Source organism: Nerophis lumbriciformis, linkage group LG13 (assembly GCF_033978685.3).
Source record: "Nerophis lumbriciformis linkage group LG13, RoL_Nlum_v2.1, whole genome shotgun sequence".
Taxonomy (NCBI): Eukaryota; Metazoa; Chordata; class Actinopteri; order Syngnathiformes; family Syngnathidae; genus Nerophis; species Nerophis lumbriciformis.
In genome coordinates this window covers 33416768-33442920 of record NC_084560.2, presented here as the reverse complement: position 1 = coordinate 33442920, position 26153 = coordinate 33416768, and the positions used below count along the sequence as shown (strand labels likewise).

Below are 26153 nucleotides of genomic sequence, written 5' to 3'. Positions count from 1 at the left end.
AAACATTTAATAAAGTCAAATACAAATAAGGCAGATATAGATCATCTACATCAACAATATGATTTGTCTGAGTGGCTGGACAGGACAGATTAAAAAAAAAGAAAAAAGTATTTTATTTTTTTTTATTGATTTTTGACTTTTTTGATTTGATTAAGAATAATTTCATATAAGAATCGCGATTTTTCCGAAAATCAATTTTCGTTTGACACCCGTACTGTTGAGTGTGTAGAACCAAGACCTGCTGACCCAGAGCTTGTAGCAGTTTAAAAAAATCCGTAACCTGAACAAAGGAGGAAATTTATTCACATGTAGAGGAATTAATTAAAGTTGTCGGACTTACTTCCACACTTTCATACCAAGACATGGACCAGTACACCTCCCACTGACTTTGGCAGATAAAACATATTAATAAATCATGAAATAATCACATTTATTTTATTTATTAAATCATGATTTAAAAAATCATTTTAAAATGTAATATACTTTTACTTCATGACACATTTAATAGCATGTGTATGTATTTAATTCCAATGACACATAAGTCAGTTATTGATTACATTTTTTACATACTGACCCTCCGTATTTCCGTGTGACTACTGCCATGACGCAGGTCAACGGTGTAGAGATGAACGTGACGAATAACGCCACGGTGTACGGTGTGGCGTTGTCCAAGGACGAAGGTGGAGTGTCGGCCTACGTGAACGTGACCAGCAACCACACCCGCGTGTCCTTCGACGGATACACGGCTCAGATCTACACGCCTGGGGCCCTGACCACTGCAGGTTGGTTCTACTCCTCCTGGATCTCCTCGTTTAGCTGCCACCTAACCCACCTTTGTACAACAGTCCTTCTCAATGAAGTGGAAGCTCTAAAGCAAACCACAAACAATGCTGAGACGCTACTCGACTTCTCGCTTAAGCACGTCATTTCGAAGCAAATGTAATAAAAAATCTGTAAATTTGACAAAAAAGCTGTAGATTTGACAAAAAAATGGTGTCTAAGTCGCCAGAATTTACAGTGCATTACTGTAATTAAAATACAACGGTACTGTTGTTTATACAGTTAAAAAGGGACATGGTGATTTAAATCTACATTTAAAACCCTTCTTTGTGGTCTAGATCAGTTGCTCTCAAGCTTTTTTCACCAAGTACCACCTCAGAAAAAAACATTAAAATACAGTAGCAAGTGTTCATTAAAAACTAGGCAGAGGTTTTGTTTAACAAGAATATTTCATATTTTTGGCCACCCCATTTACAATACATAGTTACAGTCTTCTTTGGGAATCCCTGGTCTAGATTAGTGGTTCTCAAAACTTTTTTCACCAAGTACCACCTCAGAAAAAAACGTGGCGCTCCAAGTACTGCCATAATGGCCAACATTGAATTACAGCGGCATAGTAGGCCTAAGTAGTCATTAAAATCAAAGGCTTTAATCAACCAGTATGTTTGAGATTTTTGGTCCCTGTTGTTTGAACAGTAACACTGTTTGAATATAGGGAAAATAAAACACTATTTCAATCAAGTGTTTCTTTGGCGTACCACTAGTTTGAGAATCACTGGTCTAGATATGTATTGGTGTAAATGTTGCTCCTCAGGCTCATTTATAAACCACTTTTTTGAGTGTGTCTGCAAGATGTTCGATTCTCGAGGCAATCCCAGATTACGAATAAAATCCCCCAACATAATTCATCTTTTGAAAATCTTCAAGTCGTCACGGCAATTGAGAATAAACTTCATGAAACAAAACATAGATTAACCCGGGAACATCAATAGCTAGACCCGCACACACGCCGATCGATTCAGACCAGCGTTTGAGTGAGTGCATGTCTGCACGTCTGTGTTGTTTGTGAACATGCCATAACTTTATGAAAATATAATTTTATCCTACCTTTATTACTGTTTTCTCATGGCCCAAAGCAGAGGCGGACAAGCTACTCCCACTCTGGCGAACAGAGGCATCCAAAACTGCGTGCCAAAATGCATGAAGCTCATGATTTTACGCTTTGACATGGTTTAACATGAGTATCCAATTTTGTTACATTTAAAAGTCAGAAAAGACCAACTTCATCTTAGGTGCCTTTTAAATTGTGACGACTGAGCTGCCAGAGTACCATTGTAAGTTAATATTACTAACACAGACACTCTTAAATGTGTTAGCATATTAACGAATGCTAACGACGCTAGCATGATTACATTATGATAGCATGTACAAATATGCATGAAAACACCCCTACAGACATCACACATGGGACGGTTTAGTAAGTAAGAATTGTTTTAGTTATATTGTAAAACTTACACACGTTGCTTGGAGTGATAAATGAAGAATACGAGTAGGAACGCTATGGACAATTAGAAGACAGAACGGCACTTATACTTCAGGTTCACATCTTTAAACAGCACTTATTCACATTTACCCAGCCGCACCTGCAGTGAGAAAACTCGTCCAAATGATGGCGCCATAGTACAAACAATAACACACCATTGAAATGTTTTTGCAAGTGTTTCATGGAAACTATTTCCGTCAGCGAAGGAAAATCCTTAAAGCGGCAGGGTTCAAAGCATAGAAACAAGTAGTTGTGTACTTCTGACACTTCTTTAAGAATAAACATCACAAAGCTCACTTGCAGTGTTTTGAGGCTGACACATCTGTCTGGTGTGTCGAATGTCAAACTTCAGTCACACTTTTCTAGCAGATATATTTCTCAGATTTAACTCACTTTTCTCACATTTAGCTTATTTTCATCATACTTAAGTTTAAATTAAATGTTGATTCTAAATATTATATTTAAATGTTATATCTAAATCTAAATACTAAATTTAAATCTACATCTTTAATCTAAATGTGAGAGCTCAATTTTAAAACTATAACTAAATGTTAAATATAAATATTAAATCTAAAACTAACTCAATCCATTTTCTCCTGCTTGTCCCTTGTGGGATGGCGGGGGTGCTGGAGCCTATCTCAGCTGCATTCGGGCGGAAGGCGGGGTAAGCCCTGGACAAGTCGCGACCTCATCGCAGGGCCAACACTGTTAAATTTAAATCTAAATCTAAACCTAAACCTAAATGATACATCTAAACCTAAATGTTAAATCTAAATGTTAAATCTAAATCTAAAATTTAAATGTGAGCGCTAAATGTATGTGTTTAAATTAAACATTTAGCGCTCACATTCAGATTTAAGATTTAGATTTCATATTTAGATTTGAATTCAACAGATTTACATTTAACATTCAGATTTAGATTTAAGATGTATATTTATATTTAAGATTTAGGTTTAGATATAACATTTAGATTTGGTTAAGATTTAGATGTGTATTTAGATTTAACATTTATGTTTATATTTAAGATATGTTTATGTTTAGATATACCATTTAGAATAAATATTTAGATTTTACATTTATATATTATTTAGAGTCAACATTTAATTGAACTTAAATGTGATGAAAATTAGTAAAAAAGTAAGACAAGTAAGTTCAATCTGAGAAATGTCTGCTAGAAAAGTGTGACTGAACTTACATTCGGCACCCTATATAGTTCTCACAAGTTGTAGGTTTGAACTGCCAAGTGTTGGAGGCGTTTTCGTTGGGTGGTTCCAGTGGTATTGTTGACATCTTCCTGTTTGTCTCGCTGACTTTCTGACGATGTCCACCTGTGCAGGAGCTTACAGGGTGTACAACCTGGATGGCTTGTGCACGAACGCCACTGTGCCTTTAACTGAGAAGAAGGACAGTTCTCACAGCCCCGCCAGGTGAGACCTCCTCGCCGCTCAACTAGATCCTCGGAATCACCCATGTGCTCTTTGTCGCCCCCTAGCTGTGAGATGCAGTACAGCGAGCCAGCCGACGAGTCAATCAACTGCACCCTAGTGAACGACCAGTGAGTAGGAAATTGCTTTTTTATCATCTAGCTATGAAAATATTCCATTTATAATGAATGATTACTACTCTGCGGAAATTCCTTTAACTATGGGAGCCCGAGTGTGAGAAAACACCCAAAACATTTATTTCAAGTACATTCCTAATTAGGTGCTAAGAAATAATGTACCGTATTAATAATCATTTTACAAGTTAGTACCGTATTTTTCGGATTATAAGTCGCAGTTTTTTTTCATCGTTTGGACGAAGGGTGAGATTTATACTCTGGAGTGACTTGTGTGAAATTACTAACACACTACCGTAAAATATAAAATAATATTATTTATCTCATTCACGTAAGATACTAGGCGTATATCAGCAATCGTCACACACACACGTCAACCAATAAAAATTTGGCGGGGCGGGTCATGGCAGAAGTGCATTGTGAAAAAAAAGATGCTACCTGCTACTACTTCCGTACCTATGAAAATTGATCATTTCAACATTGGCGGTAACTTATAAAAACTGAGGATGGATCAACAAAGCATGGGCTTCAGTGACAACTAAAACCATCCTGTCCGGATTCAGAAAGGCTGGAATAATTGGAACTGCAACTGACGATGACTCTGACGTAAACGACGTACCGATAGAAGACGAAGCGGCACATTGTCTACCTTTGGAGTTGGCAGAGTTGTTTAGAAGTGACACCGAGGAAGAAGATTTCATGGGGTTTAGCGATTAGGAGTGACAGATTGTTTGGTAAACGTATAGCATGTTCTATATGTTATAGTTATTTGAATGACTCTTACCATAATATGTTACGTTAACATACCGGGCACGTTCTCAGTTGGTTATTTATGCCTCATATAACGTACACTTATTCAGCCTGTTGTTCACTATTCTTTATTTATTTATTTTAAATTGCCTTTCAAATGTCTACTGTTGGATTTTATCAAATAAATTACCCCAAAAATGCGACTTATACTGTATATATGTTTTTTTCCTTCTTTATTATGCATTTTCGGCCGGTGCCACTTATACTCCGGAGCGATTTATAATCCGAAAAATACGGTATTTACTATTATCACATATGTACGAAAGACTACAACTACAATTCAGTTCAATCCAATATGTTCAATAATCAGGTGTTTGTATTCTAAACCAGAGTTTCTTAACCATGGTGGGCCGTGAGCACCCCCTAAGGAGCCAACTAAAAAATATCTCTTTGGACCGCGGCGGTACTCAGTTGTAATACACTTGTCCACCACTTGTGGCAGTAGTGACATTAATTAACAAACAGAAGAAATATGGAGCTAAAGTCATAGACGTTTTTTAATGCGCAAAAAATGGTAATGGTACTGGGGAGAAGAAGACGGCACTGAGGCTGGGAGAGCGTTTAGCCATGGGCGTATTTATTAAAGATATAAATATATGATATGTAGTTAACCAAAAGAGCATGAGTGTCAGACTATGTGTAGTATTTAACTGGAGAGTGTTACCGTAAATGTTGGAGGTGCGTGTTGAGAGGAGCGGTGCTGTCAGACAAGGGCAAGGCATGCAGGGTAGTCCGGGGGCAGAGCCCTTATGTGGGCTCTGTACCGAGGATGTCGTTGTGGCTTGTGCAGCCCTTTGAGACACTTGTGATTTAGGGCTATATAAATAAACATTGATTGATTGATTGAAGAGTGGTCGAGAGGCAGGAGCGAGGCGTCGTAGTCCAGGGGTAGGCGAGGGGTCGACAACCAGGAAGCACGAGGAAGAGTGGGAAGATCCAGGAGTGCGAGACACACAGATCGACTCGGGGAACACACACAAGGAACTGCGGGACGAGGAAGGACACGACAATCAACGCTGGGAAAACACAGAGATCAGGAATGAATGGCAACAAGGGAGCTTGAGACGAGCTTACGGTACGATGTACAGGTCGCTACGTTCTGGCACTGGATCTCAGTACGCGGTGGTTTAAGTAGGCGTCCCTCTCATCAGTGCCAGGTGTGTTGATTGCTGAGTGAGTGCAGCTGCGCTTGGAGGTGCTCTCAGCGGAGCGCACAGATGAATGTGCATTGGAATGCGCACGGGCCGTGACAAAATTGTGACTAAAGTAGTGAAGCTGTGTTTTCATTTAAGAAATTAATATACTAATAATATTTATTATTATTCTAGTAAGAATGTGTTTATTTTAGCACTTCCTTTGCTGTATTTTAACTAGTATTTATTTTGTATTTTTTGTAATCAGCCTGACCTGAGCCTTGATAATAATCTTTGTGACGCATGGCTTCCTATCAATTGATAAGGTTTATCCTGTTCCCCCTCAAGTAGGTTAGATATGATTATTGAGTACTATTAAAATCAAAAGAAAAATTACTAATTCGGTGTTAACATTTGAGTGGGACCCGGTTCCCTCTGAAGTGAAAATTTTGGACCCCGGGGTCAAAAAGCTTAAGAACCCCTGTTATAGATCATGTCTAAAGTTTAGGTAAAAAATAAGTTAATCATTTCAAGGGGAAATGAAGTGTTCGATTATCTCTTGCCACAGTGCAGTCAAATCAAAACTGCTATACTGCTTTGGCATTCATTAAAAAAGAAAAACAAAACACAATAAATGGTCAAAAACTAGAGATGTCCTATAATATCGAACTGCCGATATTATCGGCCGATAAATGCTTTAAAATGTAATATCGTAAATTATCAGTATCGGTTTCAAAAAGTAAAATTTATGACTTTTTAAAACGCCGCTGTACGCAGTGGTACATGGACGTAGGGAGAAGTACAGAGCTGTTGCATCTCCCAGTCATACTTGCCAACCCTCCCGATTTTCCCGGGAGACTCCCGAATTTCAGTGCCCCTCTCAAAAGTCTCCCGGGGCAACCATTCTCCTGAATTTCTCACAAATTCCACCCAGACAACAATATTTTGGGCGTGCCTTAAAGGCACTGCCTTTGCGTGCCGGCTCAATCACATAATATCTACGGCTTTTCACACACACACAAGTGAATGCATGCATACTTGGTCAACAGCCATACAGGTCACACTGAGGGTGGCCGTATAAGCAACTTTAACACTGTTACAAATATGCGCCACACTGTGAACCCACACTAAACAAGAATAACAAACACATTTCACCCCCCCCACCCCCCCCACACTAGCCTATCTAAATCAACCACTTATAAATCAACTTAAACAGTTTTGTTTGTTTTAGAATTACTGCTGTCTATCTGTCACGATGACGGCATTCGAAGCGATGCTATGATCTTCTGAATGTTCAACCTGACCACAGCTATTTCAAAAGGACATGTCAACTCACGGCTGAATAGAAGTTCAGCAGAAACAAAGTATGATTGTATCCATGACGACGATGTCATGATCAGACAACCTTGTGGTTGTGGCCCTAAATGACCGCATTTATCGACATGTCCCATCCCTAATACGTTGACCGCCTTGTTGAGCTTCCTAAAAAACTCTCAAACTGAGACACTTATTTATGAAGATGTTGCGTGTGAATGCTGTAGAGCAAAAAGGCGATGTCTTTTATTGCTGGACATAAAGCCCTGCAGGTGTACCTATTGTTATGTCCTTCCCGCTGCAGATGTGAGATGATGCGCATGGGCAGCTTCAGCTCCTGCCACGAGTACCTCGACCCAGAACCGTACATCGAGGCCTGCAACAACACGCTGTGCCGCTACCCCAACACGGACGGACTCCGGTGCCAGTTCCTGTGGGCCTACGACCAAGCCTGTAGTCTGGTCACGCATTCAACAACGGAACACACGGAGGGCTGGAGGGAGGAGGCTTACTGCCGTGAGTGCCACCATTTTACACATTTTATGTCCCGTTGTCACCTGGCAGTCTTGCAAAGAACACAAGATGAGTAATGTGGTCTTGCATGGAAACATGCATGTCAACAGGTGAGGCCGAATGACTTGGGCGAGTTAGAGCTTTTATTCCTGTCAGTCACACCACAGAGACACGAAAACAAAGTTCTGATTGTCCCTTTTCGTGTTGCAGCTCACAATCACACCTTCTGCAATCACACACATTGTGTGCATCACGAGTTCTGTGCCAGCGGCATCAACGGTCAAATCAACTGCTTTTGCCGGGCCAAGTTTGCCTGCGAGTACAGAGACAACCAAACTTTAGGTGAGTTGTTGGTGGCGGTCCTGACCACTTAGGAGTGTCTTTTCTTGTCCCAGACCCTTTTAACTTGGGATCCGTATAGACCCATTTCCGTAAAAAGCCAGCAGCTAACTTTGTTCTTTGGAACTTCAATGTACGAACCTATTTGGTTCTTGACCATGGTTCATCAATACAAAAGTTTGTATAGTGAAGCGGAGTTCCCCATAAGAAACAATGTAAACGTTCTAGCCTCGACTAAAGTCTAATGAACACTTTAAAAACACTACAATGTGATAAAAATATAACATAACATATAAATACATATATATGTACGTACATATATATGTACATATATATGTACATACATATGTACATACATATATATATATATATATATATGTACATATGTATATATGTATATATATATATGTACGTACATATATATATGTACGTACATATATATATGTACGTACATGTACATATATATATATATATATATATGTATGTACGTACATATATATATATATGTACATATATATATATATGTACATATATATATATATGTACGTACATGTACATATATATATACATGTATATACATATATGTACGTACATATATATATGTACGTACATGTACATATATATATATATGTGTATATATATATATATATGTACATATATATATATATATATGTACGTACATATATGTATATGTATATATACACAGGTAAAAGCCAGTAAATTAGAATATTTTGAAAAACTTGATTTATTTCAGTAATTGCATTCAAAAGGTGTAACTTGTACATTATATTTATTCATTGCACACAGACTGATGCATTCAAATGTTTATTTCATTTAATTTTGATGATTTGAAGTGGCAACAAATGAAAATCCAAAATTCCGTGTGTCACAAAATTAGAATATTACTTAAGGCTAATAAAAAAAAAGGGATTTTTAGAAATGTTGGCCAACTGAAAAGTATGAAAATGAAAAATATGAGCATGTACAATACTCAATACTTGGTTGGAGCTCCTTTTGCCTCAATTACTGCGTTAATGCGGCGTGGCATGGAGTCGATGAGTTTCTGGCACTGCTCAGGTGTTATGAGAGCCCAGGTTGCTCTGATAGTGGTCTTCAACTCTTCTGCGTTTTTGGGTCTGGCATTCTGCATCTTCCTTTTCACAATACCCCACAGATTTTCTATGGGGCTAAGGTCAGGGGAGTTGGCGGGCCAATTTAGAACAGAAATACCATGGTCCGTAAACCAGGCACGGGTAGATTTTGCGCTGTGTGCAGGCGCCAAGTCCTGTTGGAACTTGAAATCTCCATCTCCATAGAGCAGGTCAGCAGCAGGAAGCATGAAGTGCTCTAAAACTTGCTGGTAGACGGCTGCGTTGACCCTGGATCTCAGGAAACAGAGTGGACCGACACCAGCAGATGACATGGCACCCCAAACCATCACTGATGGTGGAAACTTTACACTAGACTTCAGGCAACGTGGATCCTGTGCCTCTCCTGTCTTCCTCCAGACTCTGGGACCTCGATTTCCAAAGGAAATGCAAAATTTGCTTTCGTCAGAAAACATGACTTTGGACCACTCAGCAGCAGTCCAGCTCTTTTTTTCCTTAGCCCAGGTGAGACGCTTTGCGCGCTGTTTCTTGGTCAACAGTGGCTTGACACGAGGTATGCGGCAGTTGAAACCCATGTCTTTCAAGCGTCTCTTGGTGGTGGATCTTGAAGCACTGACTCCAGCAGCTGTCCACTCCTTCTGAATCTCCCCCACATTTTTGAATGGGTTTTTTTTCACAATCTTGACCAGGGCGCGGTGATCCCTATCGCTTGTACACTTTTTCTGACCACAGTCTTTCCTTCCCTTTGCCTCTCCATTAATGTGTTTGGACACAGAGCTCTGAGAACAGCCAGCCTCTTCAGCAATAACCTTTTGTGTTTTTCCCTCCTTGTGCAATGTGTTGATGGTTGCCTTTTGGACAGCTGTCAAATCTGAAGTCTTCCCCATGTTTGTGTAGGCTTCAGAACTGGACTGAGAGACCATTTAAAGCCCTTTGCAGGTGTTTTGAGTTAATCAGCTGATTAGTTTGTGGCACCAGGTGTCTTCAAAATTTAACCCTTACACAATATTCTAATTTTGTGACACACGGAATTTTGGATTTTCATTTGTTGCCACTTCAAATCATCAAAATTGAATGAAATAAACATTTGAATGCATCAGTCTGTGTGCAATGATAAAATATAATGTACAAGTTACACCTTTTGAATGCAATTACTGAAATAAATCAAGTTTTTCAAAATATTCTAATTTACTGGCTTTTACCTGTATATATAATGTGGTCATTTGAAAAGTGGCTCGCCTGCTGAAAACGTGTGGGCATCAACAATAGGATATGCCTGAGTGGCTGGACAGGACAGATTAAAGGAGGGGAAAAAATAGATTTTTGATTTTTTTAAATCGATAAACAATCGATACAAATAAGAATCGCAATTCATTTGAAAATCGTATTTTTTTTTGGCACCTCTACTTACCACGCATCGCACGGAAAGTCGGGACTAAAATCTTAAACTCAATACGAAACTGGACTGGAAGCCAAGAAGACTGGATAGAATGGGGATAGTGTGGGCTGTTCTGGGTGCACGTCTGGCAGCGTTTTAGAAATAAAGTTTGAGTGACTGATTCATTGATTTAGAGTTGACTCTTTGGAACAAGTCAAAACAGAATGACAATATTCACTGCATTTCCAGATCTGATTTTTGACAACAAATTTCTCACTTTAGAGATATTTCTCAGGGGATCGAAACAGTTTTTGGTTAGTTGACCCTCCAAAGACCTTGACTGATTAAACACAAACCCAAAGTGTCAATATCCAACCGGGACACCCCCATTGTGGGAAATATATCGGAGACACGAGCACCATCTGATCACCCGTGTCTTGATGTCCAGGCGGTCCGACAATCTGCGAGGACAACACGGCGACTCTGGTTCTGCCCAGTTGTCTCCTGGAGGAGAAGGGCTTTGACTACCGTGACCTGCACCTCAAAGACGACACGTGCCGAGGCCACAGGGACACGCACCACATGGTGGCCTTCACGTTCAACAGCAGCCGGAACGCCTGCGGGGCCGTGATCACGGTGGGCGTCTCCTTCGACCGCCGACGTGTCGTCCATGCGGTTACGAGGTGTCTCGCAGTAACACATGTCCGTAACCTTGCAGGTCAACGACACCACAGTTCTGTACAAGAACGCCATCATCGGCGAGAACACCACCAACATCGTCTCGTTCTTTGACGAGTTCCACATGAACTTTTCCTGTTACCAGAACCAGCCGGAGCGCCAGAGCATGACCTTCAGACTTAAAGACAAGTGAGTTGAGCTCGCAGGTCGGACTCTGCATCAACGAAGACTTTGGTGCTGAAATTTGTGTGCGCTCTGCAGCTCTGTCATGCAGCGCGTGGTTTCCGACTCTTGGGACTACACGCTGATCATGAAGGCCTACTTGGACGCTGACCGCCAGCGCCTGGTGCGGTACAACACTGAAATCCAGCTGAACCAGACCGTCTATATAGAACTGAAGACGGAAGGCCTGGATGGCGGCGCCGTGGCCTTGGTGACCGACTCCTGCTGGGCCACCAACGGCTCGTATAGTGACGGGCCTGTGAGACACGAGCTGATCACTGACGGGTGAGCAGACACACACGTCACTGAACGCTCAAAGCGACGGAGCAAAGCCAAGTTGCCATGTTTTTCCCCTGTCGCAGATGTCCCAGCTCTGCCGATGACACCATCGAGGTAAACATCAACGGAGTGGGAGTGTCCAACTTCTTCAACTTCAACATGTTCCGCTTTGCCGGTGACAACTACGAGCTCTCCCTGCACTGTGACATTCACCTGTGTGCCAAGCAGAGCCAGATATGCGCCCCGGTATACACCTCCTTCCCAGGCACGTCCTCCTCAGTAAAGACTCCCCAATGTGACCGTGTCTTCAACTCTGTCTCAGAACTGCAGTGGTCCGAGCAAGAGACGAAGACGCAGGTCTGCCAGATCGAAATACGCTCACAGAAGCGCCGCCATCATCAGCATGACTTGGACCAATTAGGTAAGACACGCCTTGACCGCTGACACGTGTCCAATGAGGTCTGAGCACCTGCGCTGCTTGTCTTCTCAGGTTGTTTCCATGGCGACTTGGACCGACTTCCATGGTGCGGACCTTCCGAACCTTCATTTTTTAATGTGATGAGTTTGTAATGCAGTCATGCTGGCACTAGTCCAGTTTTAACTGGAGCCTTCTGGACCAGCAAAAACTTAGGCTGTTTTTTAATTTGCACTTTTGTACTCAATGTAGGCACTTATGAACTTATACTTACGGTATGTCTCAATTAGCGCATTTAGGTACTTTCATTTAAACTGTAACTTAAGTTGCGCATTTCGGTACTTACGATAACGCTACGTCTCAATTTACACTTTTGTACTCAATGTAGGCACTTATGAACTTATACTTACGGTATGTCTCAATTAGCGCACTTAGGTACTTTCATTTAAACTGTAACTTAAGTTGCACATTTCGGTACTTACGATAACGCTACGTCTCAATTTACACTTTTGTACTCAATGTAGGCACTTATGAACTTATACTTACGGTATGTCTCAATTAGCGCACTTAGGTACTTTCATTTAAACTGTAACTTAAGTTGCGCATTTCGGTACTTACGATAACGCTACGTCTCAATTTACACTTTTGTACTCAATGTAGGCACTTATGAATTTATACTTACGGTATGTCTCAATTAGCGCACTCAGGTACTTTCATTTAAACTGTAACTTAAGTTGCGCATTTCGGTACTTACGATAACGCTACGTATCAATTTACACTTTTGTACTCAATGTAGGCACTTATGAATTTATACTTACGGTATGTCTCAAGTTGCGGACTTTGGTACTTACGATAACGCTACGTCTCAATTTACACTTTCGTACTCAATTCGTACACTTCTGTACTTACTGTATGCTTAGGCTGTGTTTCAAGTCGCACACTTCTATGCTCAATTCACACACTTAGTACTTGATCTTAGGCCTTGTCTCAATTTTAAAATTTCTCCACACAATTTGCGCACTTCTATACTTAAGACAAGGCTCCATCTCAATTTACACTTTTGTGCTCAGTTTGCACACTTAGGTACTTACACTTTTTGTGACTCAATTTACACATTTCTCAATTGGCATACGTCGGTACTTACACTTAGACATTGTCTTAATTGGCAGTTTAACACTCAATTCAGGAACTTCAACTCACACGTAGACTTTCTCAAGTCATACTGTTGTACTCAATGGAAAGAACTTATACTTCGGCTATGTCTCAGTTTACGCACTTCAGTACTTACAGTTAGACTGTGACTCAAGTTGCACACTACCATACTTACGATAAGGCTACATCTCAATTTACACTTTTGTACTCAATTAGCACACTTATGTACTTACAGTCAGGCTGGACTCAAGTCACACACTTCTCTACTCAATTTGCGCACTTCGGTACTTACAATTAAATTGTGACTGAAGTTGCGCACTACGATACTTATGATAAGGCTTCATCTCAATTTATACTTTTGTACTCAATTTGCATACTTATGTACTTACACTTAGGCCATGTCTTAATCGGCACTTTAGTACTCAATCCAGGAACTTCAACTGACACTTAGACTGTTTCTCAATTCGCTCTTTCGCACTCATTCAATATAGGCACTCCGGAACTTATAATTCAGCTATGTCTCAATTCGCACATTTCTCTACTGAATTTGCGCACTTCGGTACTTACAATTAGATTGCGATGAGGTGGCGACTTGTCCAGGTACCCCGCCTTCCGCCCGAATGTAGCTGAGATAGGCTCCAGCGACCCCTAAAGGGACAAGCGGTAGAAAATGGATGGATGGCTGGAATTAGACTGTGACTCAAGTTGCGCACTTCGATACTTAAGATAAGGCTACATCACAATTTACACTTTTGTTCTCAATTCGCACAATTTGGTACTTACCTTAAGCCATGTCTCAATTTGCATACTTTGACACAATTTTCAAATTTCACATTTTAATACTCACACTTAGGTCGTGTCTTAATCTGCATTTTAGTACTCAATTCAGGAACTTCAATTTACACTGTTTCTCAATTCGCATTTTTTGTACTAAATTAAGGCATTTCCGAACTTATACTTAGGTTCTATCTCAATTCACACAGTTCGCTATTTACGATAAGGCTATGTCTCAATTTACACTTTTGTACTCAAGTCACACTTACACTTAGTTACACTTGGGCAGTGTCTCAGTTCTCACACTTGGCCACTCAATTCACAAACTTCCGTACTTACACTTGGATCGTGTCTCAATTCGCACACTTTTCTACTCAATTCAGAAACTTCCGTATGTACCAAATCGCACACTTTAGTACAAACAACACAGGCTGTCCCAATTTGCACACTTCCATAGGAACACTGAGACTTCCATACTTACTATGACTTTTCATAAGTGCGTTTACCCTAAGAAGTGCAGTGTGTTGCACTTGAAACAGTCAACATGGCGACTTAATATTCCATTCATGGAGCCCGCTACCTTTTGTGTCCACATTGTTGGTGAGCGAATGACATGTTTTTCTCAGATCGCAGCACGCCATTGTGGATTTTTGTGTTTTTAACAAAAACAACACCAAAAAACACATTGAATTGCTTCCTGAAGCCTCTAACTGTCGAAGTGCAATGTATCTTTATATCATATATATATATATATATATATATATATATATATATATATATATATATATTAATGGGGAATAGGGAATATATATTATTATTTCTGTATGGGAATGTTAACACCAGGCTAATTATGAATAATTTGACTGTTGAATAATCACTTGAAATAAACGTGCAGTGACATAAAACCTGTGTTTAATATTATTCAAACCGCCATGAAACCCATAGTTTCAACACATACATGCAGTACTTCCCACGCCCTGCAGGGGGCAGCAGGAGGGGCGCGCGTCTCAATGAATCAGCTGAAGAAGAGAACCATCATTCAAGTGGCCAGTAAACAAACATGGCACTAATAGCCATACTTGCCGATTTTCCCGGGAGACTCCCGAATTTCAGTGCCCCTCCCGAAAATATCCCGGGGCAACCATTCTCCCGAATTTCTCCCGATTTCCACCTGGACAACAATATTGGGGGCGTGCCTTAAAGGCACTGCCTTTAGCGTACTCTCTCACCTGAAAAGGAGACTATTATATATGTCTCTGTTAACCATAGGTTTATATATAACCCATAAAGTAGGCAGGCACGGAGCTATTTCTCAGCCGGCACGTTAATACACTGACACACAACATCCGGATTCCCATCATGCATTGCTTCAAAACTACGGCAAGTAGTAATGTCCAAAAACATAACAAAGACGAAGCAGAAGAATGAAGAAGAGACATGGCGACGACGAGTAAGAAGAAGAAGTACGCTTGCGAGTTCCAAAATGATTGGAAAAAATCATTTCAGTTCATCCAGGACAACTCGAAGGGGAAGGGGTATGCTGCCTGCAAATGTTGTAGATTAGACTTCTACATTGAACACGGTGGCCGAACGGATATACTCATTCATGAACGGATTATATATATATATATATATATATATATATATAAGAAATACTTGAAAATATATACACCCCCGCTACCAAGGTACATGCCTATAGTAAAGTACGTGTTTGTAACACCAAGGTACCTGCCTGTATCAAAGTACATGTTTGTAACACCAAGGTACATGTTTGTAACATCAAGGTACATGCCTATATCAAAGTACGTGTGTGTAACACCAAGGTACATGCCTGGAGTTTTGTCTTATAATGTTTATAGACGGGAACTTTGATGTTTTAATTTAAAAATCTAATCAAAAAGACCGTTTCAATAGTTTTATTGTTTGATATTGCAAGTAAAGTCCATTGCGAGATTATTTTTTTTAACTTCAATAACTCAACTCTCCAACTCTGAACTTTGATTTGTACTTGTTTTCATATGAAGGAAGTCACTTTATTTCAAGTAAAGTCAAGCTGATGTCATTCAACTGGCTGCACTATTTTTTATTATTTTAAACAGTTAAGTGCAGTTGATGTACATCAAAACTTGTAAATAAAAAAACCTCTAGAAGTAATTAATTCATTTGAGTTTGTTGATATGAATACTTACAGTAAATATTGCACTGGCTGGATTGGCCTCTTTGTATTCACATGACTGCTGGTATCAGTGTGCTTATTGCCAGGATCCTCGTTCAGTACCAATCCCTGACACTTTTTATACATTAAATGAATAAAAGTGTACAGAAGCAGATAAGGTCCACACTATTTAACCTTCTGTTATGCAGCGTGATGTAATTATATTTTATGACCACAAGATGGCAGAGTATACTGCATTACAAAAACATGTACTGAAGTTTCCTCAGCAAGAATATCAGAATCAGAGATACTTTATTATACTGTTAATAGTCGAATATTCTCTATATACCAGGACCACTCTGCTGTTTTTAGGGATTTGGTTCAAAACTCTACTGACCTGCTTTTGAAGACCCACCACAAAACACTTGTCAAAGATCCCCCAATTTTTTCCAAGCTGTTTTTAAGGACTTAATGCACTTGTTGATAACAAATACATTGACTTTCTGGCATCTTATCCAAATGCATCTACGGGGCGGCATGGCGTAGTGGGTAGAGCAACCGTGCCAGAAACCTGAGGGTTGCAGGTTCGCTCCCCGCCTCTTACCATCCAAAAATCGCTGCCGTTGTGTCCTTGGGCGGGACACTTCACCCTTTGCCCCCGGTGCCACTCACACCGGTGAATTGAATGATGATTGATAGGTGGTGGTCGGAGGGGCCTTTGGCGCAAATTGCAGCCACGCTTCCGTCAGTCTACCCCAGGGCAGCTGTGGCTATGAAAGTAGCTTACCACCACCAGGTGTGAATGATTGATGGGTTCTACATGTAAAGCGACTTTGGGTACTTAGAAAAGTGCTATATAAATCCCAGTTATTTTTTTTTATTTTTTATTTTTTTAAATTTTATTTTATTTTAAGCACAAATATAATGCAATCAAAGTAACGGTGTTTATTTATACCAGTGTTTTTCAACCTTTTCTAAGCCAAGGCACATTTTTTTCTAAGAAAAAAATCCAGAGGCACACCACCAGCAGAAAACATTAAGAAATGAAACTCAGCAGCCGATATTGACAGTAAAAAGTTGTTCTCGCAATTGTTGGATATGAATTCAAACCATAACCAACCTCTTGTCTCAAAGTATGTGTACTGTCACGGCCTGCACATCACGCCTTGACTTATGAGTTTTTTTGGTGTTTTCCTGTGTGTAGTGTTTTAGTTCTTGCCTTGCGCTCCAATTTTGTTGTTGATTGTCATGTCATGTAAGGGTGTACTTTGTGGACGCCGTCTGCTCCACCCGCTGTAAGTCTGTTTTTGTTTACTTTGCCGCCAGACAGTTCAGTTATAGTTTCGTTCTGCATAGCCTTTCCTAAGCTTCAATGCCTTTTGTTTATCTTTGGTTAAAGCGTTAGATACCTTTTTACCTGCACGATGCCTCCCGCTGTCGTCTGTATATTGTGATCACGACAAAGCAATTAGCTAACTGCTGCCACCTACTGATATGGAAGAGTATTACGCGGTTACTCTGCCGAGCTCCAGACAGTACAGACACTCAACAACGGCACATTATTTGCGGATTATAATCACTGGTTTGCCAAAAATATTTTTAACCCATTCATCCATTTCCTACCGCTTGTCCCTTTTGGGGTAGTGGGAGGTGCTGGAGCCTATCTCAATTAGGTGAAATTTCATAATCTCCCACGGCACACCAAACAATATCTCACGACACACTAGTCACTAGTGTACCGCGGCACAGTGGTTGAAAAACAATGATTTATACATTTCTTGTGTTCAGTGTGTTTTCTGTTACCGTAAAACTAAGAAAAGCAGCGCACCTATATTACCGGTAGGTGACGTGAAGTGCCCCTTCGGACTTGCGGGGGTGTCGGCAGCCCGCAGGGGGAGGAGCCTAATTGGAGGAAGTAGCCCCCTCAGCAACTTACCTCCATAATAGTGAGTCAATCACTGGAACTTGAGGCCGAATAAGAGCCACAACCTGAGCACCATTCCCGTACCCGCTCCGGTGGTCCTCCATATCGGCCGTTTGGTGCAGTTGGAAGCGGTGCGGCCGGTCCGGAAGCAAGCAGTATGCATTTGGACTGCAGGCTGCTATGGAAGGAGCGGTAATGGTGGGCAGGGGGCCGACAGGGGCCGGGGTTCTGGTCCTGTCGATCCTCGTCATCACCCTCACCACGGAAGGCTGCAGGGCACAGAAAGGTGGGTGTCAAAACACGCTTGCGTGTAAACACACACTGGTCGGAATCCAACTACTAAAGTCTAGTCAACGTGTCTTACAAGGCAGAATTCCGTTTGGTTTTTCACCGATTTCCGCCGACCGCCGCCATGCATTCGCTGTGCCGAAACCAGGAAAACCGGTTCCGTTTAGCGTAGTTTTGTCCCGGCTCATTCACGGCTACAGTCGCTGGGACATCCGCCGATTTAAAGAGAAACCACCAATTAGTTTAACTAACATTGAAATGTCGCCCCCTGCCCTTGTTGTTCTTTCTAATTACGGGAGTTTCTTTTCAAAGCGCGGAAGTGCTAATGGAGTATGGCGGAGGGTTCGCCAGCAGGAGACAACAGCACATGTCGGGCATGTTGTGGCCTTTCCCCCCTCGCCACAGTCACGCCACTTTGGGCCGTTTACAGTTGTTTACGATGCATGTGAAAGTTTAAAGCTCTGGTTCGGTTGCTTTTAACACAATTAGAGCACGTTTAACATAAAATTAAAAAAGAAACAAGCTCAGGTGTGTAAAGGTTGGGGGTGGGGTAAACACTGGAAAGGAATGACTGTAAACACGTGGATAGTTTGTCCTATATTTAATCACAACCAAATTACATGTAGCCTTTCTCTTATTTTTTTAAATTAACATAAGGGTCAATTCTATTGGCATTTAAATAACTTTCATCAAATGCATTTATATCTGGCAGGAGTAACCATTTAACTACATAAATCATTATCGTAAAGCTTAGGACTCCCTTTGCTATTATTCCTATTTTGTATATCGCGTATTGCAGAGCCTTGGATTGACCCTTTTAACCTCATCAAATGTCGTGTCGTCAAAAATCAATGGTAAAACACAAGACATTTAATCAGAGATATTCTGACAGTAGTCCGCTGCGTTTTTTAAGGAGTAATTGCAAAAACACTCATCAAGGATCCTCTAAATTAGTGTTTTTCAACCACTGGGCCGCAGCCATGAGATACAGTCTGGTGTGCCGTGGGAGATAATCTAATTTCACCTATTTGGGTTAAACATATTTTTTGCAAACCAGTAATTATAGTCTGCAAATGATGTGTTGTTGTTGAGTGGTCTGTGCTGTCTAGAGCTCGGCAGAGTAACCGTGTAATACTCTTCCATATCAGTAGGTGGCAGCCGGTAGCTAATTGCTTTGTAGATGTCGGAAACAGCGGGAGGCAGCGTGCATGTAAAAAGGTGTCTAATGCTTAAACCAAAAATAAACAAAAGGTGAGTGCCCCTAAGAAAAAGGCATTGAAGGTTAGGGAAGGCTATGCAGAACGAAACTAAAACTGAACTGGCTACAAAGTAAAACAAAAACAGAATGCTGGACGACAGCAAAGACTTACTGTGGAGCAATGTACATCCGAACATGACATGACAATCAACAATGTCCCCACAAAGAAGAATAAAAACTGAAATAATCTTGATTGCTAAAACAAAGTAGATGCGGGAAATATGCTACAGGAAAATACCAAAAAAAAGACAAAAAAGCCACAAAAATAGGAGTGCAAGACAAGAACTAAAACATTAAACACAGGAAAACGGCAAAAAACTCCAAATAAGTCACGGCGTGATGTGACAGGTCGTGACAGTACACCTACTTTGAGACAAGAGCTATAGTGATGCATGCTTGGGTATGGTTTAAAGTCATACCCAACAATTGTGACAACAACTTTTTACTGTCAACTGAGTTTTGTTCTTTAATGATTTCTGCTGGTGGTATGCCTCCAGATTTTTTCAACACCAAAAATGTGTCTTGGCTCAAAAAAGATTGAAAAACACTGCTCTAATTGACAAAAATGTTTGAAAGGTGATTCCTGAAAACCGTATAGTAGCACAATTTCTGTTTTTAAGGAAGGCCCAACTGACATGAAAGCCAAGTCAAATATCTTCTATGATGGGAGTACTTTTGTTTTGAATAATCTACTGCAAACATGCTACTTGAAAAACCTCGATATGACAGGTGCTTAGCTGTTTTTGGACCTACTGTAAAAAACGCTAATCAAAGATTATCAATATGACATACGCATTCTGCCATTTTTAGAGACCTTCTGCAAAAACTCTAGGCAAATATCCTCTAAAATGACAGGAGTGCTTCGATTAATGTGCAGTAAATTCCTAAAAACAGCAAATGTGACCATGCTTTTTACGGACCTTTTGCAAAAAAGGGCAAGTCAATGATCCTCTATGACCAACTATAAACTATTTGTTAAAGATCCTCTAAAATAACAGGGGTGCTATGACTAATGTGCAGTAGATTCCTAAAAATGGCACCTATGTGACCTACTGCAAAAAGAGGGCAAGGCAAAGGTCTTGTATGACCAACAACAAACCACTAATCAAAGATTATTTTAAAAAGGAGCACTCTGACTAAAGTGCATTATATTTCTAAAAACAGCAAACATGTGACCATGCTTTTTAAAAGGACCTACTGGGGGGGAAAAGGTAAGTCAAAGATCCTCTATAATGAACAGTAAACCACAAGTCAAAGATTCTCTAAAATGACAGGAGTGCTTTAACTAATGTGTAGTAAAAAGGCAAGTCAATGATCCTCTATGACCTACTATAAACCATGTGTCAAAGGTCTTCTAAAATAACAGGGGTGCTATGACTAATGTGCAGTAGATTCCTAAAAATGGCAAACATATGACCTACTGCAAAAAATGTTAGTCAAAGTTCCTCTATGACCGATTAAAAACTACAAGTCAAAGATCCTGTGACTGTCGTGCGATGACTAATGTGCAGTACATTTCTTTACTTAAAGAAACTACTGCAAACTTACTTGTCAAAAGACCATCTTTGACATTAGCGCGCTGCAAAAACACTAAAAACAAGATCCTTTAAAATGACAGGAGCACCCTCTTTTTACACTAGTTTCATAGAGCTATCTCTGCTGTTTTTACTACTACCACTTGTTACTGCAAAAAAGGAAGAGTCAAACAAAGATCCTCTATGACCGACTCCGAACCACAAATCAAAGATCCTGTAAAACTGACAGGAGCACTCTTGACAGTAGATTCCTAAAAATAGAAAACAATGCGGACCATGCTTCTTTAAAGGCCTTACTGCACAACACACAAACACTGGTCAAAGATCCTCTATTTCACATGGCACTGTTGTTTTTAAGGAGCTACTGCAAAAAGACACAAAAAAAGGCTGTTAAATTACAGGTGTACTCAGTTTCCCAAAAAACAGCAAAGATCTTTTTCTGCTGTTTTTAAAAGGAGCCACTGCAAAAAAGGCAAGTCAAAGATCCTGTGATCAACTACAAACCACAAGTCAAAGTTTGTCTAAAATGACAGGAACATTCCTAAAAACAGCAAACATGGGACCATGCTTTTTTAACGACCAACTGAAAAAAGGCATGTCAAAGTTCTTTTGACCTAATACAAAAATACAAGTCAAAGATCCTCTATTTACCATAGCACTCTACTGTTAAAGGAACTACTGCAAATATATTTTATGTGAGTGCACTGCTGTTTTGTAAGGGCCTACTTCAAAATTGGAAACAAAATATCCTGTGAATGATAGGAACACTCTGTTTTTACAGTAGTTTCCTAAAAACCGCAAATATTGTTCTCTGCTGTTTTTAAAAGGACCTACTGCAAAAAAATGTCACATCAAAGATCCTCTACGACCAAATACAAAAACACTAGTTAAAGATCCTCTATTTAACATGGCACTCTACAGTTAAAGGAACTATTGCAAATATATTTTATATGAGTGCACTGCCATTTTTGAAGGGGCTTACTGCAAAATCACAAAAAAAATATCCTGCGAATGACAGGATCACTCTGTTTTTACAGTAGTTTCCTAAAAACCGCAAAGATCGTTCTCTGCTGTTTTTAAAGGTTGTACTTAGGGCTGCAACTAACGATTAATTTGATAATCGATTAATCTGTCGATTATTACTTTGATTAATCAATTAATAATCGGATAAAAGAGACAAACTAAATTTATATCCTTTCCAGTATTTTATTGAAAAAAACAGCATACTGGCACCATACTTATTTTGATTATTGTTTCTCAGCTGTTTGTACATGTTGCAGTTTATAAATAAAGGTTTATATGAAAGAAAAAAAAAAAAGCCTCTGCACATGCGCATAGCATAGATCCAATGAATCGATGACTAAATTAATCGCCAACTATTTTTATAATCGATTTTAATTGATTTAATCGATTAGATGTTGCAGCCCTAGTTGTACTGCAAAAAGGGGTAATGTCAAAGATCCTCTATGACCAAATAGTCAAAACTCTTCTATTGTACGGGGCTATTTTTGAGAACCTATAAAATGTCTCTTTAAAGATCCTCACCAAGTCTTTCCTAAACCCTCCCAAATTTTGAACTAAAGTGTCGGGACAATTTGATGTGGATTTGACCGGCGGGCCCCCTATTGACAAGCCCTGACATATGGTACTGTTGTATACATTTATTGCATGGACATCCAGTTATTGGGAAGGTAACATGAGCTCAGTAACACTGGTGAGTCAGAGCAGGGAAGAGGCTTTGTTTTTGTCCTCTTCAGCTGGATTATGTCCACCGGGAAGCGCTTGCGTAACTCGGATAAACACACTTCTCCCCCTTAACAAAATCTTTAAAGTTGCACTTTTGATGTAGTGTTTCACAGCTGCAAAACGGCATTATAGTGGAACCTCTAAGGAATCCAATTTGCTCAGGTTTAGTGGAAATAGAGATGATCTGTTCCAGGTTCAAACTGGGACCAATCTACACCTTTTTATACGCTGTGCAGTTTTTTTTTTTAAAGATTTTAAGGATGTCTTACAACTGTAACATAATGTTCGAAAAATGTTAATTGCTACGTGTTGTTGGTGCTGTGCAGGTGATGGCTGTGGCCCCACAGTGTTGGGCCCCAGCAGCGGCACCCTGTCCTCAATGGGTTATCCGGCGACGTACCCCAACAACACGGTGTGCGAGTGGGAGATCAGCGTACCTCCAGGCAAGAGGGTCCACTTTTGCTTCGCCCAGCTGGACATTGAGGACCGCGACTGCCAGGTCAACTACCTCCGCCTGTACAACGGCATCGGACCTGACAGGAGAGAGATCGGTACGATATCAATTCTATCAATTTGACTGACGACAGAGCTTTTAAAACTATAATAATGCGTCCCGGCTGTGTCTCGCACATTTGACGCGCGTCCTCAACGCAATGTAGCATTCTTGCTAGCAGCTAATGTCCCTCCACAGTGCAAAGCCACGTCTAAGTCAGCAATCCTCGCCTCCATGGCGACAAGTGAACACGTCGTCTTACATTTATCATCCCTGGAGGACGAGGAATAGCTAAACATGCTACACTACACACCGTAGGAGGATATGCTAATCGCTAATTTAGAACTGTTGAACGTAAACATAGTAGGGCTGGGCGATATGGTCGAAAAAGTATATCTCGATATATTTTTACTTAAACTCGATATTCAATATATTTTTCAGGTGTTAGTATACATATACGGTAAATATATTGAGCGATATTCAGTGAAATTGAAGTGAATGACAACTGTACTGTAAACTGTCATTGGCACTTTGATTAACCCAGTTAGTCAAGATGAGTATTAACAGCACAGAAAATAAACTGTTTAAGTAGTACAGAATTACATAACATAAATAAAATAGAAAAATATTATTTCTACGTTTAATAAAATAACATAACTGTGCAAATAATACAAAATGTATCAAACTCAGATAAAAAAATAAATTTGCAGGCAGGCACTTTGTGATTTTCCTTCCTGGTTCGATGACCCGCCCTATCTTGCCTCTGATTGGCCTGTCCCTAACCAATCATGACTCATCATGCTAAACAACCAACCAATAATGGATGTTCTTACACGTCCAAGCATGTCTTGGAAGGATGAATGAAAGTGTTAAGAGGGAATGAGAAGCGGGGGAGAACAAGGAATTCAACAATAAAGCGGTGTTTAACGTGAAATAAATTATATCGATATTACAATATTTTCTTAATTCATATCTTGTTTAAAAATATATCGATATATCTTACAAACTCGATATATCGCCCAGTCCTAAAACATAGGCAGGCAAATCGATACAACTTTTTTTAAATTTTTTTTACTGTATGCGTAAGAGCAGCTGAACGAGGCCGCCATCAGCAGTGCAGCAAAATTGTGCAGACTTTTACGAGAGCTTGCAAATCCGCGCGTAATCATGTGATCAGGGGAGTTGTAGTAAAGCAAACCACAAACAGTTTATTCTGTTACACACACTCACTCACTCACTGATAGGGATGATGTTTGATAAGAAATTATCGAGTTCGAGCATATTATCGAATCCTCTTATCGAACCGATTCCTTATCGATTCTCTTATCGAGTCCAGATAGGTTGTTGTATATGGGAAAAAAAACACAATATTTGGTTTAACAAAAGCTCACTTTTATTATAAGAGAAACAATTAATCTAATAAATAAATAAATATTGACTGTTACCCCCCTAAAAAAATCAAATCAAATAAATAAATATTGACTGTTGTTACCCAAAGTATATTAAGTGGGATTTTTCAGAAAAACAAATATATACAGTAACACAAAAACAACCTGTCTCTGTGATCACTATAGGTGTATAAATAATAATGTAGTGTTAAATAAAATCAGTCCCTTGGGCACAAAACTGAAAATAATACAGCTCTCCAAAAAGTGCACTTCTGCTGCTATTTGACATAACTGTTTGTTATGATGCTTTGACATTTTTGCACTTTATTTCTTTATTGAAAGAAAATTCTATGAAGAGAAAAGTTGTTTGCAAATGTGGTTACAATGCTAAAAAATGAAAAGTTAAAGCTAAAAAAAGAAATACACTTTATTGAGTTAACATTATTTCTTTATAGGGGGAAAGATGTGATGTTATGAGCTAGGGAATATAACAACTACAATACCCAGCATGCAACAGGAGTGACGGGCATGCGCGGTAGCCCCGACAAGTGTTGTTGCATGTCGCCACCCGGCAGCTAAGAATGAGGTTATGAGCACGCTGTGAAAGTAAACGCCAAGAACTCAGCCAACACGCCTCGTCTGCATTATTTATAATTAGACAGACAACACATATACAGTGTGATTTTGTTTTGTTTACAAGGAAAGAAAAACAAAAGTTAAAAAAGGGAGATCATGTCATATATGTTGTATATATATGTATGTGCTGCGGTTGCTTTAAGAACGTTGCGACAGCTGCCGTAAAGGAGGTGCGTTGCTAGCCTGGTTGCTAAGTTCCTGGTTGGTCGTAAAAGTGTTGGTCATGTGTTTGTACCCTGCTCAAATCTATCAGTAAAGTTATTCATTGGATTATACCTTTTGTTTTGAACTTTATTACACCTTGGAGCGCTATTTCCGATCCATTTTTTTTTCTGCTTTCGCGATCTGCGCCTAATGACTGAGCTACGTGACGTCATTTCTTGTGATGTCACACGGAGCATTTCTGGTCGGGACGGGATTCGTTCCCAGGGATTCGAATAAAGAACCAACTCTTTTTCTTTACTATAGTGGTCTCGATAACGGGTACCGGTTCTCAAAAAGGGATTAGAGTCCGAAGACTCGGTTCGTTTCTTATCGAACAACCGGGAAAATCGGTTTCGAGTATCATCCCTACTCACTGACCCACCCCAACCTCTCAGCTTGTATTTGACACAGGCACTCTTATCCCCATATAGGTGCCCAAGATGTGCCTGTATATGATTTTTATATTTGGACTTCCAAAATCAGCACGTCCTCATCCATTTGTGTCAACGAGGTGAAATTACGTCTGAAA

The 26153-nt window shown here is 40.0% G+C and overlaps 3 protein-coding genes and 1 long non-coding RNA gene across 5 annotated transcripts in view; 3 read left to right on the top strand and 1 right to left on the bottom strand.

Annotated features, from left to right (window-relative positions):
* Nucleotides 1-3882, top strand: part of LOC133613447 (uncharacterized) — a 56975-nt gene extending 53093 nt beyond the window's left edge. The window contains exons 9-11 of the mRNA XM_072914377.1: nt 611-782; nt 3660-3750; nt 3816-3882. Coding sequence (XP_072770478.1) covers nt 611-782; nt 3660-3750; nt 3816-3882 — 330 coding nt within the window. The remainder of the gene's footprint in view (nt 1-610; nt 783-3659; nt 3751-3815) is intronic.
* Nucleotides 3883-5247: 1365 nt separating this feature from the next.
* Nucleotides 5248-18744, bottom strand: LOC133613452 (uncharacterized). Its single transcript, XR_009816450.2, has 4 exons — nt 18441-18744; nt 18089-18345; nt 13791-13871; nt 5248-5675 (listed from the first exon to the last, which is right to left on the bottom strand). It is a non-coding gene; the product is annotated as an uncharacterized lncRNA (long non-coding RNA).
* Nucleotides 5720-13983, top strand: LOC140679326 (uromodulin-like). Of its 2 annotated transcripts, XM_072914510.1 has the most exons (9): nt 5720-5766; nt 7443-7654; nt 7862-7993; nt 10926-11113; nt 11196-11344; nt 11417-11662; nt 11740-11902; nt 11979-12077; nt 12147-13983. In XM_072914510.1, exons 1-8 carry the CDS (start codon nt 5735-5737, stop codon nt 12075-12077), a joined length of 1221 nt encoding a protein of 406 aa, XP_072770611.1. In that variant the 5' UTR covers nt 5720-5734; the 3' UTR covers nt 12147-13983. The 2 variants fall into 2 exon arrangements, with proteins under 2 accessions (XP_072770611.1, XP_072770610.1); XM_072914509.1 differs by lacking the exon at nt 5720-5766 and having other exon boundaries at nt 7158-7654.
* The window catches only part of dcbld2 (discoidin, CUB and LCCL domain containing 2), a 42015-nt gene continuing 34086 nt past the window's right edge, over nt 18225-26153 (top strand). The window contains exons 1-2 of the mRNA XM_061970997.2: nt 18225-18362; nt 23230-23454. Coding sequence (XP_061826981.2) covers nt 18257-18362; nt 23230-23454 — 331 coding nt within the window. The 5' untranslated portion in view covers nt 18225-18256. The remainder of the gene's footprint in view (nt 18363-23229; nt 23455-26153) is intronic.

What these genes read in the sequence shown, in the direction of transcription:
- LOC140679326 (XM_072914509.1), top strand. Translation starts at nt 7,378, where the DNA reads ATGTCTTTTATTGCTGGACATAAAGCCCTGCAGGTGTACCTATTGTTA. An exon ending in CAGAGACAACCAAACTTTAG is followed by an intron (nt 7,994 to 10,925) that starts GTGAGTTGTTGG and finishes CTTGATGTCCAG; the next exon opens with GCGGTCCGACAATCTGCGAG. An exon ending in ACCTTCAGACTTAAAGACAA is followed by an intron (nt 11,345 to 11,416) that starts GTGAGTTGAGCT and finishes TGCGCTCTGCAG; the next exon opens with CTCTGTCATGCAGCGCGTGG.